Here is a 19,625-nt window from a genome sequence, read left to right on the forward strand (position 1 = left end):
CGTTCCTGTAGAGAAAGAAAACAAGACGCTTGCTTTGTCCTGTCCACTCCGATAGATGACGATTGACGAACACACGAACACACACGTGTTTGGAAGAGAGCGTCGGGCTCTTACAGAATCTTCAACATTTTATGTCTAACTGATTATCAAATTTTGTAAGGCGTTGCAGTATTTAAAAGTGGCATCTCAACCTTACAGACAGCTCAGGAGTCTGCCCTTTCCAGTAGTAATGAAGACTGGAATATACTGTACACAATACAGCACCCTGGTTACACATAGTAACCTGGAGGCAGCTCACTTAGCTCATAGTGTAGAGCAATACCTCGTAAAGTATTTAATAACCTATCCTAAGTGGTATTTTGTAATTATCATTCAATCTAAAATGCAGTATTAACTTACCCATCATTCAGTTTTAGAGACATATCTGCAAAATAAATTGCTAATAAAAATTTGTACTTACCTGTGCCTACTTATGCTTACAAGACATGTAAAATACTGTACATAAAACTCATACAGTATAAAACCATGAATATTGTTTCTTTTAAGCGTTAGTGACCTTAAATTCTTTATAAAAAAATTACAGCAAATGATATATATATAGATTGAGAGAGATGTAGGTGTAAAGTCACCACATCGAGGATAGTGTTTCAAATTTTGCGCCATTAATTAAGTCTCCGCTGAGCTTGTTTTTCTTTTGGTGACTTCCCATTTTCTTCAAGCTCAATTAGTCACGCCTAAAACGTGCCAGGTCACGCATTTTAATCATTTTCACTTTATGGTATTTATACGAATGTCACACATTGTGTATCACATGTTTCTTCATTCACAGGCATCAAGACTGTATCCATATTGTAACTCTGTATGTTTTGTATTGTAATTTGTACTGTTCACTGCATATTATTGTTTATTGTTTCGACCTCAGGTCACAGTCAATTCCATTGTCTCTCACGGCCCGAATCAGTCGGCCGCAATATAAGCTGCCTGGATCTGTAATAAAAGTAGCAGTAACTTTTACCTGCTCGTTTCTTTGACACAGGCATGCATATACATTGCGAATACATATGTATATATATATATATATATATATATATATATATATATATATATATATATACAAACACACACACATACAGTATGTACTGTATATATAAGTGGTTAGGCAGTAACTACCACCAGGTAGGCGGGAATACCTGCCTGCCTGGATGTAAACATTCCAGTTTGCCTTTCGATCCAGGTTTATTGAGGGGTGGCATTAGGTGGGCATAATATGTAATGTAAAGGACCTCAAGTTTGTATGGTCAGGAACAACACAATTTACTTTTAAAAATCGTGATTTGTTCCGACACGATATACAAACCATCGGTCCTTTACACTGGGAAGACTCACTGGTTGGAGGGAGGAATCTGAGTGAATCTCTTGAACTGACTGGAGTTCTGCACACCTGGGATACTCCTGGTCGAAAGAGCGAGGAGGAGTACCATGCTTCTCGTCCATCAGTATTCACTCCAAGCAGAGACTGGTGATCAGAAAATCTATGGCAGTGTCATCTTCCCCTGATCCCCCTGCTTGTGTTATCTTCCCCTGATCCCCCTGCTTGTGTTCTTGGGAAAGATGTCAAGGCTTCTGTTAAGAAATCCCATGGAGTGAAGGCTTCAAAAGTTCAGCCATTTCCTTCTGGGTTCTGCAATCGTACGACAGATGTGAGAGATTTGTCACAGCCGCGGACATGTTTCCAGCCTAGGCCTGTTCACTCTCTCCCAGGAAGCCCTCTGATTATCATTCCAGGTCCCATGACCATGCCCGGTTGCTTGTCTGCATCTGTGAAGACAGGGACATACATGCAGTTAGTACAGTTCATTTGGCAGTTCAGCCTTGCTCCTCAGAGTCTCGTCGTCTCTCACGTTCTTGCTCTCCTATGAGAAATCGGGTTCGTTATTTGAGTTTGCCCAGCCGTGGACGTGACAGTAAGAACGTACAGCCATATATCAACACATGGCCATCGCACAAGGGGTTGTGGAAGTTGTCTCAGGATGGTGCGTCTGGGAACTGACCATTGACCTCCTAGACATGAAGGTTTACGAAGAGAATGGGATGGCCTACGGCCATGCCACGAAGTACCAATTCCCATCAGATCACCTCATTGTTCAATTCTGCCGAATGAAGAGCATTGATAGCACTTCTGTGGACATCTAGACAGGCAACAACCCAGGTTCAGGTACATCAACAGCATGTATGTGCATTGCCTTTTGCTCATGTACACGTTTTAGCTTGATCATCTGGTAATGGTCATAGTAATGACTGACTGACGTTACCATACCATCTACATACAAGCAAACAGGATCATTCTGCCATCTCTTACATCCTTCGTAACATAAGTTGACTACGTCTTATTCATCGGTAGCGGTCAGCCTCTGTTTTCAGTAAATGTCCACATCATCAAACGAACGGCCAACGCATTCAAATGAATGGGTCATTCTTCCAGATGTTTCCAACATACGTAATGACTTTCATCATTCATTTTCATCATGGTATCTAATGTCCATTTGAATTACATCTACAACCAGAGAATGAATTGGTTCTATCAGAACCATATGGCTGTCAGTGCGTGAATTGACGGTCTTTCACTTATGTTCAGCCAGAGATTTCAGCATTTCATAGGTAGGAAGAAATTTGTTTCATCATTCACATTCAAACCTTGCCTCTTGATTGTTCCTACACTAATATCAACCTTCAACTCCCTAAGCCAAGGTAGTACACTTCGTCAACACGGATTTCTTCAGATTCCTGTTTGTTTTCAACTACATTTACCTTGAAGTTCTGTATACTGTCCAATGCATCCGAAACAGGAGTCAATAAATACTGTTTGTGCAAGGTTTTTTCCTTGTCCGGTCGGAATTATTTTCTAGCTCTGTAGATCTACAGCTCAGGCCTACTCCTCGGTACAACAGCCTCAGTGTCCTTTTCTGCAATACTCTTCTTAGCACGAGGCTGAAGCCTAATTCTTGAAGATGGAAAGAGGGGTCCTGGTCTTCGACAAGGTCTCCCCATTCCTCTCTCAGAGAGGTGCGAGGACTTAGCCTAATGGTGAGACAACAAATATCCCCTTGGGGTATTGTACACACTTCCCCTCCAGAGATAACTTCATGCTCAAAGCATTCACTTACACCCAAAGAGGTTAGGTTGGGTACTTAACCTAACTTAGCCTAGCCTAACCTTACCAGACCTGCTCTTCAGTACCCTGGAACTTCTTGTCTCAAGGCATCAACCAGGAGGTTTGGTTGGGTACTTAACCTAACTTAGCCTAGCCTAACCTTACCAAACCTTCACTTCAATATCCTGGGACTTCTTGTTTCATGGCATCAACCAGATGCTCTTCAAAGGGATAGGTTGGGTTAGGTTAGGTACTTAACCCTAGTGGACAGATCCCCTCGTGAGAGGATCTAAAACAGGTTTGGGTGGTGGACGGATCCCATCTGAGGAGCATTAATATTACACACCGTACGATTTGGTTGTGTCGAGCAGGAAAGTTTCAATCAGTGGGCGTCTCAGGCAGATCAGTACTGTTCTTCACTTGAGGGGGGGATGTCTTGCTCTTCTCTCTCACATGACGTCTTTTTATTTATTTGCTCATAACTATACCCAGGGATTGCTGTTGGTTTTAGTTCTTATCTTTTATGATATGATGTCAGTTATAACTAATTTTGCAAATAAAAGTGCAAATACAGTATAAGAAAAACCGTGTATACCGCCAAAAAATTTACTGCATCTCCCGATCTCAGTAAAATTTATTTATGTAAATATTTTACTGCAATATACTCAGAATTTGTTACTGATTTCAGTTCTTATCTGTTATGATAATGTGTGAGCTGTAATTATAATCTGACAAAATAAACTATTAAAAAAAACATATGTAACTTGGTCAAATTTACGAGTGTTTTGTAAAAGAGGCCCTACTCAAGGTTGTAAAGTCATTTCAACTTCCTGTGGAAGGTAGGGAAAATTTTTAGAATTTTTTTTCTTACACCATGTGCATTTGCATATCTTCCACTTTCCATTGATGTGTTTTTTCTTAAATTAACCCAACCTAGCCCAGCCTAACCCGACTTAATCTGCACCTCAATAACTTGGATCATCTTAGTTCTCCAAGCCTCAGGATCCAAGGATAGGTGCTCCGTAGTGTTGTTAAGGAACAGTACCACGGTAGTTCCTTAGTCAACAAGAGGGGAGGAGCTACTGTCCTTCGGTAGCCAGCTCGAGGATGCCGTCCAGCAGGAACTCAAGGACGGCAGCAGGCTGAAGGATGACGTCGGCTGATCCTTCGGTAGCCAGCTCGAGGATGCCGTCCAGCAGGAACTCGAGGACGGCAGCAGGCTGAAGGATGACGTCGGCTGATCCTTCAGTAGCCCACTCGAGGGTGCTGTCCAGCAGGAACTCGAGGACGGCATCCGGGAAGGTCGTTCCCGCCCTGAAGAACCATGCCTCTGGGTCGTGGGACATAAACAGCGGTAGGTGTGTGGAGGAGGTGGCGTGGGCTTCGTTGGTGGGCTGGGTCATCTCCGTGGGTTGGACATCTCTCGTCAGCCTCTTCGGGTCACTCTAGGGTCACCAATGTAAGGAAGGTACTGACATGCTGGCTAGTTGTGTCTAGTTTATTACTGCTTTATGTACGGAATCTTCACAGGGGTTATCGGCTGGTGAGAACCGCAGTGTAGTTACTACTCTGACAATTTGAAACAGGGATTAGTTTAGGCGTCTGTGTTTGTTCACAGACAGAAACATACATACAATTTGATACAAAAGATTCAGTTGAACATCACGAGTACATGATCGGAGCACTTGCAAAGCAATGCATATAGTGGTGATCATAAATGGAATGTGACAGTAATGGTTACAGAGAAATATGTATAAAAGTCGTATGGGGGAAGTTATGTTTCTTCGAGCGTGTCTCTTCTTGTCAGATGACTCACGAAAGAGAAAGTTCATCTTGGTTGTTGGTCTCCTGGCGGGCCACACACGTGGTCTTTACAGATACCTTTCCCCCCAAACAGGCCCAACAGCTGAAAATCGTCTTGCTTTTGTGTGAGAGTACCTTCCTCACAATGTCCAAGGATGACTTGGGTTGGCAGCCCACAACAGGCAGTGTGATGAAACACCGCATCTGCCTATAAAGGTGCGGCGATCGCTTGTCTCCTCTGGGAGCCCCACCTGTTTGAGGAATTTCTAGTCTCTGAGGGTGGGCAGCAGGCTGAAGGATGATGTGGGCCGATCCTTTGGTAGCTAACTCGAGGATGCCGTCCAGCAGGAACTCGAGGACGGCAGCAGGCTGAAGGATGATGTGGGCTGATCCTTCAGTAGCCAGCTCGAGGATGCTGTCCAGCAGGAACTAGAGAACGGCAGCAGGCTGAAGGATGATGTGGGCTCGATCCTTCGGGTAGCCAGCTCGAGGATGCCATCCAGCAGGAACTCGAGGACGGCAGCAGGCTGAAGGATGATGGGGCCGATCCTTTCGGTAGCCAGCTCGAGGATGCCGTCCAGCAGGAACTCGAGAACGGCAGCAGGCTGAAGGATGATGTGGGCCGATCCTTCGGTAGCCAGCTCGAGGATGCCGTCCAGCAGGAACTCGGGGACGGCAGCAGGCTGAAGGATGATGTGGGCCGATCCTTCGGTAGCCAGCTCGAGGATGCCGTCCAGCAGGAACTCGAGGACGGCAGCAGGCTGAAGGATGATGTGGGCCAATCCTTCGGTAGCCAGCTCGAGCATGCCGTCCAGCAGGAACTCGAGGACGGCAGCAGGCTGAAGGATGATGTGGGCAGATCCATCGGTAGCCAGCTCGAGGATGCCGTCCAGCAGGAACTCGAGGACGGCAGCAGACTGAAGGATGATGTGGGCCGATCCTTCGGTAGCCAGCTCGAGGATGCCGTCCAGCAGGAACTCGAGAACGGCAGCAGGCTGAAGGATGATGTGGGCCGATCCTTCGGGTAGCTGATTCGAGGATGCCGTCCAGCAGGAACTCGAGGACGGCAGCAGGCTGAAAGATGATGTGGGCCGATCCTTCGGTAGCCAGCTCGAGGATGCCGTCCAGCAGGAACTCGAGAACGGCAGCAGGCTGAAGGATGATGTGGGCCGATCCTTCGGTAGCCAGCTCGAGGATGCCGTCCAGCAGGAACTCGAGAACGGCAGCAGGCTGAAGGATGATGTGGGCCGATCCTTCGGTAGCCAGCTCGAGGATGCCGTCCAGCAGGAACTCGAGAACGGCAGCAGGCTGAAGGATGACATCGCTGATCCTTCGGTAGCCAGCTCGTATGCCATCCAGCAGCTCGAGCAGGCTGATGCCATCCAGCAGGAACTCAAGGCAGGAACTCGAAGACGGCAGTAGGCTGAAGGATGACGTCGGCTGATCCTTCGGTAGCCAGCTCGAGGATGCCGCCCAGCAGGAACTCGAGGACGGCAGCAGGCTGAAGGATGACGTCGGCTGATCCTTCGGTAGCCAGCTCGAGGATCGTCCAGCAGGAACTCGAGGACAGCAGCAGGCTGAAGGATGATGTGGGCCGATCCTTCGGTAGCCAGCTCGAGGATGCCGTCCAGCAGGAACTCGAGGATGGCAGCAGGCTGAAAGATGATGTGGGCCGATCCTTCGTTAGCCAGCTCAAGGATGCCGTCCAGCAGGAACTCGAGAACAGCAGCAGGCTGAAGGATGATGTGGGCCGATGCTTCAGTAGCTAGCTCGAGGATGCCGTCCAGCAGGAACTCGAGACCGGCAGCAGGCTGAAGGATGACCTCAGCTGATCTTTCAGTAGCCAGCTCGAGGATGCCGTCCAGCAGGAACTCAAGGACAGCAGCAGGCTGAAGGATGACGTTGGCTGATCCTTCGGTAGCCAGCTCGAGGATGCCGTCCAGCAGGAACTCGAGAACGGCAGCACGCTGAAGGATGATGTGGGCCGATCCTTCGGTAGCCAGCTCGAGGATGCCATCCAGCAGGAACTCGAGAACGGCAGCAGGCTGAAGGATGACATCGGCTGATCCTTCGGCAGCCAGCTCGAGGATGCCGTCCAGCAGGAACTCAAGGACGGCAGCAGGCTGAAGGATGACGTCGGCTGATCCTTCGGTAGCCAGCTCGAGGATGCCGTCCAGCAGGAACTCGAGGACGGCAGCAGGCTGAAGGATGACGTCGGCTGATCCTTCGGTAGCCAGCTCGAGGATGCCGTCCAGCAGGAACTCGAGGACGGCAGCAGGCTGAAGGATGACGTCGGCTGATCCTTCGGTAGCCAGCTCGAGGATGCCGTCCAGCAGGAACTCGAGGACGGCAGCAGGCTGAAGGATGGCGTCGGCTGATCCTTCAGTAGCCAGCTCGAGGATGCCGTCCTTCAGGAACTCGAGGACGGCAGCAGGCTGAAGGATGATGTGGGCCGATCCTTCGGTAGCCAGCTCGAGGATGCTGTCCAGCAGGAACTCGAGAACAGCAGCAGGCTGAAGGATGATGTGGGCCGATCCTTCAGTAGCCAGCTCGAGGATGCCGTCCAGCAAGAACTCGAGAACGGCAGCAGGCTGAAGGATGACATCGGCTGATCCTTCGGTAGCCAGCTCGAGGATGCCGTCCAGCAGGAACTCAAGGACGGCAGCAGGCTGAAGGATGATGTCGGCTGATCCTTCGGTAGCCAGCTCGAGGATGCCGTCCAGCAGGAACTCGAGGACGGCAGCAGGCTGAAAGATGACGTCGGCTGATCCTTTAGTAGCCCACTCGAGGACAGCATCCGGGAAGGTCGTTCCCGCCCTGAAGAACCATGCCTCTGGGTCGTGGGACATAAACAGCAGTAGGTGTGTGCAGTGGCGTAGCTAGCCTTCCATCAGTGGGGGTGCCCAGGTGGGGCCAAGCTATTTTATGGGGGGGCCAAAGAAAATGGCATAAAACTTATATAAAAATTATATAATTAGTAAAAGATACTATTCTCAAATAAAGCAAAATAATAACATTAGTAACGAGTAAACATGCATTCGAAATTATGGAGTTCAATTAATTCTCAACTCTTAGTATATGCAAATACAAAGTAAATTTTCCTCACAACTTCTGTTCAAAACTATATACATATATATATATATATATATATATATATATATATATATATATATATATATATATATATATATATATATATATATATATATATATATATATATATATATATATAATGTTGTTTTTTAGGTAACAAGAATCAAACTAATGTTATTAAGGATATAGCAAAACTGTAAATAAACTTGAAATATTTAAAATAATTTCTCAGGTAAATAATATCATCAGAAGCACATATGTCAATTGTATTTAAAAAAAATAATAATAGTAAAGTAAAATAAACAAATCACTTCTCATCTATATACGATTACAAACTGTACAGGTAACAGGGACCAAAATAAAGTCATTAAGAATATAGCAAAACTGTAATTAAACTAAAAGTATTTTTCCATATTTCAAATAAAAATATGCCCATGGCATGTAAATGGATCAATATATAATGATATAGCTTTAAGTGTAAACATATACATTAGTAAATATCTTTTCAGAAAAGAAGTATCTTTCTATTATCATGTCGCTTGGCAAATTTTGATACAATTTTGTCCATATCGATAGATTTGGCTCTTGACACGTGGATTCCAAGGACAGCAAGTGAGGACAATCGTAAATCATCCATGGTGCTGCGCAGATAATTTTTTAGTAGCCTCATAGATGAAAAACTTCGTTCACATGCAGCTGATGTGGGAGGAAGAACTATGGCTATTGTTAGAAGTACACAAGTCAGGAAAGGCATCTTTGTAAGGTGACATGAATGAAGACAGTTGTACGAGAGCGGTGATCATGACTCCCTCTGATTCTTTGCACTGAATGAGCCTTTTGGCTTGGCGTACTTCTACAGCTAAATCACACAGCTCAACTCCATACTGGACTGCCATTGGTTCAATGATCTCTGCATTAAAAAATTTGGAGCTTCTTGGATCCAGTGCTGAAATAGACTCAGTAATTGTTTGTTATCGTCACTGAATCTAGAGTCAAGTTCTGCTAAAAAGCGGTCAAGCACTGGGTAGAACAGATTTACACAAAAGTCATGTTTTGAGTTAGGTGTTTCTTCCTGGCCAAGCATGGAAGATTGCTGTCTTTTTCTCCCTGATTTATGAGCAAATCTGACTGGGATGTCTAGTTCCTTTGCCACGTCTGTTGCTTTAGACCAAAGAATATCCCAATTTGAACCCTCTCTCTCTTGCTCCAGCTCATCATCATGTAGAGTCTCAACCATATCAGCAGCAGCGGCTAGATCAAGTGTAGGTGATTGCAACATATCTGAGAGCAGTTTGGTTCTGTGCAGCAGAATTTCAAACACAACAAGGCTTATGATGAATGAGAAATTAACTGCATTCAAGAGTCCAGCTGCATCAGTAGCACGCTTGCCAGAGTGCTCATTGGCTACTTCCTCCAGAGTTTGGAAAATAGCTGGTAGTTTCAGCAGCATTACTTTGCAGGCTGCATACTGACATGCCCATCTTGTGTCACTCAATTTTTTAAGCTTTTGGGGTTGTTTGTCCGGAAATAGTTTGTTTTGTTTTTGCAGGAACAACTCGTGCAGCACAGCTGATGACATGAACACATATATGGATTCCAACAATCCAAATAACTGGTCTGCAATCTTGACAGACTTAACAACATCCACAATCACCAACTTTAGGCGGTGATTATAACAATGAATATAAGTTGCCTCTGGTGCAGCCTCTTCTCGGAAAAGTCTTTGTACACCAGAATTTGTCCCACTCATTACTGAGGCTCCATCATATGTTTGACCAACGCAATTCTTTGCATCAATATTGCATGTCAGTAACATTTCACATATGCTGTTTTTAAGATACTCTGCATTTAGTTCATGCAGTCTTACGAACCCCAAAAACTCCTCATGTAGGGTATAATCAAACAAATACCTAACAACAACAGACAGCTGTTCTCTTCCACTAATGTCCTTTGACTCATCAACCATTATAGAAAACCAAGTAGATTGATAAAGCTCATCTGTTATCTCATCAAGGACGGTTTCGGCCATGATTCCAATAATTTCATTCTGAATGGTAGGAATGGTGTATTTGGCATTTTGGAAGACAGTCGGGCTTTGATAATGGGATCTTTTTCACTGATGAGTTCCATTATTTCAAGAAAATTGCCCTTATTCATACTGTCAGGACCTTCATGATGGCCCCTTTGTGCAATTTTTTGACGAGCTGTTAGGCATAAAACTTTTGGCCACCTCCTTGATATAATGCCTATTTTCTGCTACAGTTTTATCATGGGCAGATGTTAAGGACTTAGCTATAGTGTTTCCCCTAGCTATGTGTTCTTCAAAATCTTTCCAAGTACACATGGAGTACCTATGAACATCACTTTTCTCATGTTGTGAGAAGCCAGCATCTTTTTCTGTTGCTTTCTTCCACTGTCTGTATCCAGTAGACACAAAGGCTGTTTCAGAGGCTTTATTTGGCTATGGAAAGTTCCTACAGCAAAAACAGTATGCAGCATCTGTCATTAAGGCATCTTGTATACCAAGATGCCTTAAATGATCTTAGTCTGTTGCCAATTTGATGAGTTGGAAAACATGCCAGAGTTGGTTGCACGGGTTTTTCGGTTTTACCTTGACTGATATCTGTTGGTCCTGGTGGTCTTATTGTAAGTTTTTCAAGATGGGCTGTACTTTTCTCAGTCGCACCTGCAGGTTTGGTGTAAGTACTCACATGTTCTGTTAGATCTGCATCTTCACTATCGGAAGTAGGCATGTCATCCTCCCAAAATATATTTTCATTTTCAATCTCCCCACCCTTATTCAAGTCATGACGCTTAGAAGGACTATCACATAAATCGGATTCTGCTGGTGCCCGTTTAGAGAAGAAAGTTTTTATGCTACTGTTTCTGCATATTGATTTTCTAGGCTATGTTCTTATATTCTAACATATACTATTATACTAATAAAGTAGAAGCTGGAAAACCACTACCGTTACCACCCAACATCAGTAGCCTGCAAGCAGAGACCAAAAATTTCAGGTTACTAAACAAAACAAAATTTATACAGGAAACTTCACTAAACAACTATTAAATTGGCTCTGTAATTGTGTAACATTAAGGACATTGCATTATATATATATATATATATATATATATATATATATATATATATATATATATATATATATATATACTCGTATATATATATCATGGGAAATATGCAATCGCCTTCAAGGACAATATAGGTTGAAAATTGACTTCGTAATAAGCAGAATGAAAACCCTGAACTTACTAAAGCTGTATATGGTATACACTTAAACACATTTTCATATTGTGGTTGTCATTATTTACAATGATATATCAAAAGTAAACTATGGACTAGCAAGTTGCATGACTACAACATCAAATGCCTTGGTTACCATAGCCTGGGAGGCCCGTCTGTTAAGCGTTAAAACTTGAAAATCAAGAAATGTTAGCCTGGTGTGTCGTGTCTATAAACAAAAGTAAAGTTAGCCGTAAGATAGAGAGCCAGCTGACAGACAGCTTTTTCATCAAAACCAAAATCGATGAAATTCAAAATAAATTGTGTTTTATACAATTAGGCTTAAAGGCTACATATAATGAGGTAGTTTTTATGTATACATCTTACTTTGTTTTTGTGAAAACGTCAAAATTATTCATATTCTATAGCGCACACGTTCATTACAGGCTGCTCAATGACCAAGAGCCCGTGTCAGCACAAGGCTGACAATCTAAAACAACACAACAGGTTCAAATAGTTTCATAATGTACTTACTTCTTCCCTCTACAATCAAACGCGTATGGAGACGACATAACACAATCCACAACTTAAAGACTGCAACAGGAACTGAATCGTCAACTGGCAGAATTTCGATTCAAATACCGTTAACGTTACACCCTACAGGCAAACACAAAGGAGTTTAAACAACTATCCTACTTGAATGAAACATGAATGGTAGGCTACATAGCTATTAGCCCAGCTCAAGATGCCGTCTATTACCATGAGAAAAATTCACCATGCAAACAGAAATCGATGCCATATTATCAAGAAGCAGAAAGGCGAGAATAATATATCTTAGTTCTAACTGCCGCTGTTAAGCAGTTTCTTTTCTGACTCGTAGTTCATTTATAATTCTTAAGCTTTTTATTAATTTTCATGCCTCTTATTCTGAATATTTGTAAATTCATTAATCAGAGGCTACTCCCACAAATTTTTTGGAAATTCCCACAAAGTGGCAACACTGACGCTGGAGTTCCTTAAATTTAAAATTCAGTCACAAGGGAAATTTCAACTGGGGGGGGGGCCTGCCGCCCCCCCCCCCCACAGCAATGCCACTGGGTGTGTGGAGGAGGCGGCGTAGGCTTCGTTGGCGGGGTGGGTCATCTCCGTGGGTTGGACATCTCTGGTCAGCCTCTTCGGGTCACTCTGGGGTCACCAATGTAAGGAAGGTACTGACATGCTGGCTAGTTGTTGTCTAGTTTATTACTGCTTTATGTACGGAATCTTCACGGGTTATCGGCTGGTGAGAACCGCAGTGTAGTTACTACTCTCTGACAATTTGAAAAAGGGATTAGTTTAGGCATCTGTGTTTGTTCACAGACAGAAACATACATACAATTTGATACAGAAGATTCAGTTGAACATCACGAGTACATGATCGGAGCACTTGCATAGCAATGCATATAGTGGTGATCATAAATGAAATGTGACAATAATGGTTGCAGAGAAATACGTATAAAAGTCGTATGGGAGAAGTTGTGTTTCTTCGACCGTGTGCTCTTCTTGTCAGATGACTCACGCAAGAGAAAGTTTATCTTGGTTGTTTCACTGAATAAAACAATATTCCACCAAAGTTACTATACAATACAAATATAAACAGGTGTGGAATAGGGGTGAATGGGAAAGAAAGACAGACCAATAATTATTTAATTATTTTTATTAAAATTGGCACTGCACTTTTTGTCAGCTCGACAAATGCGTTTCTGTCTCTTCCAAGGACCCATTCACATTCAGCGAAAAAGTAACGTTACCTATAATCAAAGGAAAAAGTTCAGTTACTTCTAAGAAATTGTTAACTTCACTTGTGATCAATTAAACACAGTTCAAGCAAATTAAAAATCACTTTCGACCTTTTAACTCAATTGAGTTTAAAGCTAGAAAGCTAAATAATGGGGCCTTTTGACAATGATCGGCCAAAGCAAAAGCAATGACTACTACCCAACTGGTATAACAAAGCACCTTGAAACTTTTGTTTTACTCACCCAAACAGAGGCTGACGAAGCACTTTACAAAAAAAGTTAATCCATGAAACTGAAGAAGTTGATGGAGCACTATAACTTTGAGGCCTTGCCAGCTTCATCAGGGCGGGTAGTTAGCGGGATCTGGACTCACGCTCTATATCTCTGACGCAGTACCTCAAACAAATCATCCACAGTTAATTACATATGTTTAAAAGAGAGTTCATAAAGTTTGTTCACCACAGTCGGCGCGTGCACTATCTTGAAGCAGAAATGCTCCAGAGATGGGGCAGGGAGCACAAAGCAGCTATATTTGCTGCTATCCGGTAAGTGATACCAACAACTGTTTGCCTTGGTACTTGTACTTGTACTGCCAGAGTAGGGTACTTCATATCTTGAAGTTACCTTTCAGCGTCCCTGGCAAGGAATCTGGATGAAGGTTTTCTACAATCCAATATTTAACCTTCCAGCGTCCTTGTCAAGGAATCTGGATGAGCGCTTTCAGAAGCTCAAAAAAGTTTCAAGGGGAAAAAGTTCAACTTTAAAAGAAAATCTTTCCTTATTCGGGAAGATACTTAAAATTATTATTTTTGTACAGTTGTTGTTCTCCTGGCGGGTCACACACGTGGTCTTTACAGTATAAACAAGACAATTGGTCAGGTCGAAGTACGAGTATTTGTTCAACAAACGACACAGAAATGTCTTTGAAAATTTAGGTAGAAAAACGGAATGTCCGACGTGAGAAACATTCGACAAACGAGGTACCACTTACTTTGATTTTGGTCTTGAGTAGACGTGCGTTCATTCAGTTCAAACTCTTGCTTTTTTTGGGTGCAAACTTGACGAACAAGATCGTGAACATGGTCAATGAAAATTTACGTAATCATTTTAGAAGCGTTATGCAAGGAAGGAAAAGGCAATAGACATTGGATAAGTTTTTGATTAAGAGTGCACAAAAAAAAAACCCTGAAGAGATGACTCTTTGGAACGAGATCTCCCCGACCTAGATACGGGAGGCTCTCCTTCTGTGCAATAATCTCCTCCCCACCCACCATCCTATTCTCTCATCCGTCAAGCCAGAAGTTGTGTCAGCCAACGTAAGTGTTCACTTTTTAAATTTTTCTTTTGTTTTAGTTTACTATTATAAATTATATTATTTAATACATTATGGTTTTTCACACTTTAATATTAATTGTGTAAAATAAAACATAAAATACAATATTTATAATGGTTCATAGAGGTCATGAACAAATTAATCATATTCCCATTAAACCTAATGGGGAAATTAACTTTAGGTCACGAACAAATTGGAACACGAACAAAGTTTAGGAACAAATTGTGTTAGTGAATCAAGCTAATACTGTATCTGTCTTTCACTGTTTCTACAGCCCCCTTGTCTAGCATGTCTCGAACTTCTTGTTGAAGGGCTCTCTCCTTGGAGGAGTCTTTTTGGTAGGAGGAGAACTCGAGTGGAATAGATGTTAAGAGTGGTTTCTGTTCAAAGGGGAGGATGTCTCCCTTCCTGAGTGTTTGGACCGTCCATTCTTCTACTCCGGCCTTTTGCCACTCTGGCCACTTATTCCCCAGATGCTGTGGATGGGGGATTCTTTCCTTCACATCTATTACCTCCTCTCTTCCCCACTCCATTACATTTGCCTGCACGGAGGGGAAAGGTAGAATGGTAGGGCTGTCTTCCTTCTTCTCGTAGCCTTCCTCTGAAAGATTGGGTGCCTTGCTGACAAAACCTTTTTTTGAAACGGCTGCTTTGTGGGTTTTGCCTGTCTACCTCAGCTGTTGGAACTGTAGGACTGTCTTCTTGGAGTTGAGTTAGAGATCGATGAGAGAATGTCTTTTGCATCGTCTCTCATGTCTGTTACTGCTTGATTCAGGGGCTCTGGAAGGAAGTATCCAGACACATCTTATAAGGGACTGTTTCTAAGCTTTAGCCAGCTATCCGTAGAGATTTGTCTTTGGGCTAAAGAAAGGAGGGATTCTCTTCTTTTTAGGAGAATATTATCCCACATATTGGCTACATGTTTTGATCATGTATTTCAAGGCTTTTCTGGATGATGAGGAAAAAATCTTTTATTGCCAACCACGATTCAGGGTGAACAAATTCTTTAATTTGTCTCATCATTGCCCCATGGCAATTGTCCAGCCAAGAGACAGCTCTCAACGTCCTTCCCAAGACTACTTTGAAACTTAGAGCCTATCTGTCGTAAGGTTTCCAGGGAAGGGTTTCCAGACAACCAGGAAAGTGCCACATTCACACTCCTGGGCAGAGAGGTCGGTTTCTCCATGACATAGTATTTAGCCTGACATGTCAACCGAGGGGGCAGCAATTTTTGAGACCTGGAGGATGCCAGGGAATCTTCCTCCCCCACTGTTAGGCTATCCAACTCCTTTAATGCAGACTTCACCACTGGAGACCAAGGAAGATGGATTGAATGCGAATTAGCCTCTGGTATGGTCTCAACCATCTGTTCCATGAAAGAGCAGTCGGTAAACTCTTCGGGCATTTCTTTCTCAGGTTCCGGTAGCTTTAATTTTCTTCTTATGTTTAGGATGAAGTCGGCAAAGCTGGCTTCTTCCTCCAGTAGATCTTGAAGAGCAACGTCAGTTCTTCCAAGTCTGATGGACTTATCTGGCTTGAAGGTCCCGGCCTGCTCCATTCTTCCTTCTGTTCTGGTGACCGAGTGTCCCATCTCCAATGTCTGACTCTCCTATCCAAGAGTGGATGTACAGTAGGTCACCCATAATCACTGGGATTAGGGACCACAACCACCTGCATTAGTTGAAGATCTACGTTAAGTTGGTATCCCCCACTAAAAATGCTTATAACTGGCTATTTTAATAGTTCAAACACCAAAGACCCCCTCTAAAAATGCTCTATTTTAATAGTTCAAACACCAAATATATCTGAAACTATCATCCTAAAACCCTTTAATATAATTTCAAAGCCATCTTACAACATTACCCTTAAAAATAAATGGCTCACAGCTATGTGAGAAAACTAATAAAGTTACCCCTAAATGAGAGAGAGAGAGAGAAAACAAAAATACATATGCACATTAAAATATTTAATACACTAGCGATAGTACGTACACTAAGGTAAATGAAGATTAATTCACAAAACTAGGTTATAATGTACAGTATTAGTAAACATCAAACTAAAATTAGTCATAAAAAGAGGGGGAAAACTCCCTCACGAAGCACTGGAGCTACAAGCCAATCAGCAACTAGCAAAGCTGGTATCCTGCTCTGTGATTTGCTCTTCTAACCCTTCAAGCCAATAGCATGTCGTGCTACAAGCCAATCAGCATTGAGGTAACATACCCTGCCCTGCTGTGTGATTCGCTACTTCAACCCTTCCAGCCAATAGCTCCCTTTCTATCTATCTATCCATCTCTTGCATTCTACAAGTAACCTTTGGAGAGAGAGAGAGAGAGAGAGAGAGAGAGAGAGAGAGAGAGAGAGAGAGAGAGAGAGAGAGAGAGAGAGAGAGAGAGGTGTCTGAATTGAGTTGTTTGCATTGGTTAAAGAATTAAAAATGTTGGGACGATAGTTTTTTCAGACATTACGATGATAAAAGAACAATATAATAATACAGTAAGTGTATATACAGGGTGCGGCATAAGTAACGCCCTTTGTTTAAGTGGAACAAAATTAAGGCCATTTTTATTATCATTTATTTTTTCGAACATGAATGTATTGCCACAGGTTAATATATTTCGGCTTTGCACCCTTGGGATGTTAAATTCAGCTGATAACAATCTTGTGGTTTCAGCACCATTTTTATTGTTTTGATAGTACAATTGAATTGCTTTTACTCTCTGTTCCTTTGTTAATCTCATGGTTGTATAAAATATCTGAAAAAATGAAGATTTAGCAAATTAATTAAAGAAAATAATAAAGAAAATATACATTATAAGATATAAAATTAAAAAGGGTGTTACTTGTGCCGCATTATTAAACTGAATAAGCATTATATTAATTTTGTTAATATATTATATTAATCTATTAACCTGTGGCAATACATTCATGTTCGAAAAAATAAAGGATAATCAAAAAGGCTTTAATTTTGATCCACTTAAACAAAGGGCGTTACTTATGCCGTACCCTGTATATACATATACATATATATGTATATGTGTGAAATTTTTATCACACCGTGATTTATATACAATCATGAAGCTACAAATGTCGCTTAATATCGAAATTCACGCTACCTCGGTATATCTCCGTTGGAGAATTGTCGCGAAGGGAATTTATATAAGTGATAAATGAATTGGAATCGTGGGGACACGAACCCGCGACGAAGCCTATTCAGCGACTCCAGTTGACGTAAACCATTGAGCCATCAAGAGGTATAAGTCTCTTGCCGAGATGTCGTGACTGTTTTTCCCGTCGTGAGCGAAAGTGTACTAGCCTCGACAATGACCCACCTCCGCCATGACAGTTCATTGGTACGTTTGGAACACGCAACTCTTGTTATGAAATTTTTATCACACCGTGATTTATATACAATCATGAAGCTACAAATGTCGCTTAATATCGAAATTCACGCTACCTCGGTATATCTCCGTTGGAGAATTGTCGCCAAGGGGAATTTATATAAGTGATAAATGAATTGGAATCGTGGGGACACGAACCCGCCGACGGAAGCCTATTCAGCGACTCCAGTTGACGTAAACCATTGAGCCATCAAGAGAGGTATAAGTCTCTTGCCGAGATGTCGTACTGTTTTTCCCCGTCGTGAGCGGGAAAGTGTACTAGCCTCGACAATGACCCACCTCCGCCATGACAGTTCATTGGTACGTTTGGAACACGCAGCTCTTGTTATGAAATTTTTATCACACCGTGATTTATATACAATCATGAAGCTACAAATGTCGCTTAATATCGAAATTCACGCTACCTCGGTATATCTCCGTTGGAGAATTGTCGCCAAGGGGAATTTATATAAAATAAATGAATTGGAATCGTGGGGACACGAACCCACGACGGAAGCCTATTCAGCGACTCCAGTTGACGTAAACCATTGAGCCATCAAGAGAGGTATAAGTCTCTTGCCGAGATGTCGTACTGTTTTTCCGCCGTGAGCGGGAAAGTGTACTAGCCTCGACAATGACCCACCTCCGCCATGACAGTTCATTGGTACGTTTGGAACACGCAGCTCTTGTTATGAAATTTTTATCACACCGTGATTTATATACAATCATGAAGCTACAAATGTCGCTAATATCGAAATTCACGCTACCTCGGTATATCTCCGTTGGAGAATTGTCGCCGAAGGGGAATTTATATAAGTGATAAATGAATTGGAATCGTGGGGACACGAACCCGCGACGAAAGCCTATTCAGCGACTCCAGTTGACGTAAACCATTGAGCCATCAAGAGAGGTATAAGTCTCTTGCCGAGATGTCGTACTGTTTTTTCCCGTCGTGAGCGGGGAAAGTGTACTAGCCTCGACAATGACCCACCTCCGCCATGACAGTTCATTGGTACGTTTGGAACACGCAGCTCTTGTTATGAAATTTTTATCACACCGTGATTTATATACAATCATGAAGCTACAAATGTCGCTTAATATCGAAATTCACGCTACCTCGGTATATCTCCGTTGGAGAATTGTCGCCGAAGGGGAATTTATATAAGTGATAAATGAATTGGAATCGTGGGGACACGAACCCGCGACGGAAGCCTATTCAGCGACTCCAGTTGACGTAAACCATTGAGCCATCAAGAGAGGTATAAGTCTCTTGCCGAGATGTCGTACTGTTTTTTCCCGTCGTGAGCGGGGAAAGTGTACTAGCCTCGACAATGACCCACCTCCGCCATGACAGTTCATTGGTACGTTTGTAACACGCAGCTCTTGTTATGAAATTTTTATCACACCGTGATTTATATACAATCATGAAGCTACAAATGTCGCTTAATATCGAAATTCACGCTACCTCGGTATATCTCCGTTGGAGAATTGTCGCCGAAGGGGAATTTATATAAGTGATAAATAAATTGGAATCGTGGGGACACGAACCAGCGACGGAAGCCTATTCAGCGACTCCAGTTGACGTAAACCATTGAGCCATCAAGAGAGGTATAAGTCTCTTGCCGAGATGTCATACTGTTTTTTCCCGTCGTGAGCGGGGAAAGTGTACTAGCCTCGACAATGACCCACCTCCGCCATGACAGTTCATTGGTACGTTTGGAACACGCAACTCTTGTTATGAAATTTTTATCACACCGTGATTTATATACAATCATGAAGCTACAAATGTCGCTTAATATCGAAATTCACGCTACCTCGGTATATCTCCGTTGGAGAATTGTCGCCGA

The 19,625-nt window shown here is 42.8% G+C and overlaps 1 protein-coding gene across 1 annotated transcript; it reads right to left on the bottom strand.

Annotated features, from left to right (window-relative positions):
• Positions 1 to 8,906: 8,906 nt before the first annotated feature.
• LOC136836181 (zinc finger MYM-type protein 1-like) lies at positions 8,907 to 10,076 on the bottom strand. The gene has a single exon (XM_067100179.1). The coding sequence runs from the start codon at positions 10,074 to 10,076 to the stop codon at positions 8,907 to 8,909; it is 1,170 nt and encodes a 389-aa protein (XP_066956280.1).
• Between the last annotated feature and the right edge of the window lie 9,549 nt (positions 10,077 to 19,625).

This window comes from Macrobrachium rosenbergii, chromosome 56 (genome assembly GCF_040412425.1).
Source record: "Macrobrachium rosenbergii isolate ZJJX-2024 chromosome 56, ASM4041242v1, whole genome shotgun sequence".
In the NCBI taxonomy this organism is placed as follows: domain Eukaryota; kingdom Metazoa; phylum Arthropoda; class Malacostraca; order Decapoda; family Palaemonidae; genus Macrobrachium; species Macrobrachium rosenbergii.

Coding starts and splice junctions, on each gene's coding strand:
- LOC136836181 (XM_067100179.1), bottom strand. CDS start 10,076: ATGGCCGAAACCGTCCTTGATGAGATAACAGATGAGCTTTATCAATCT.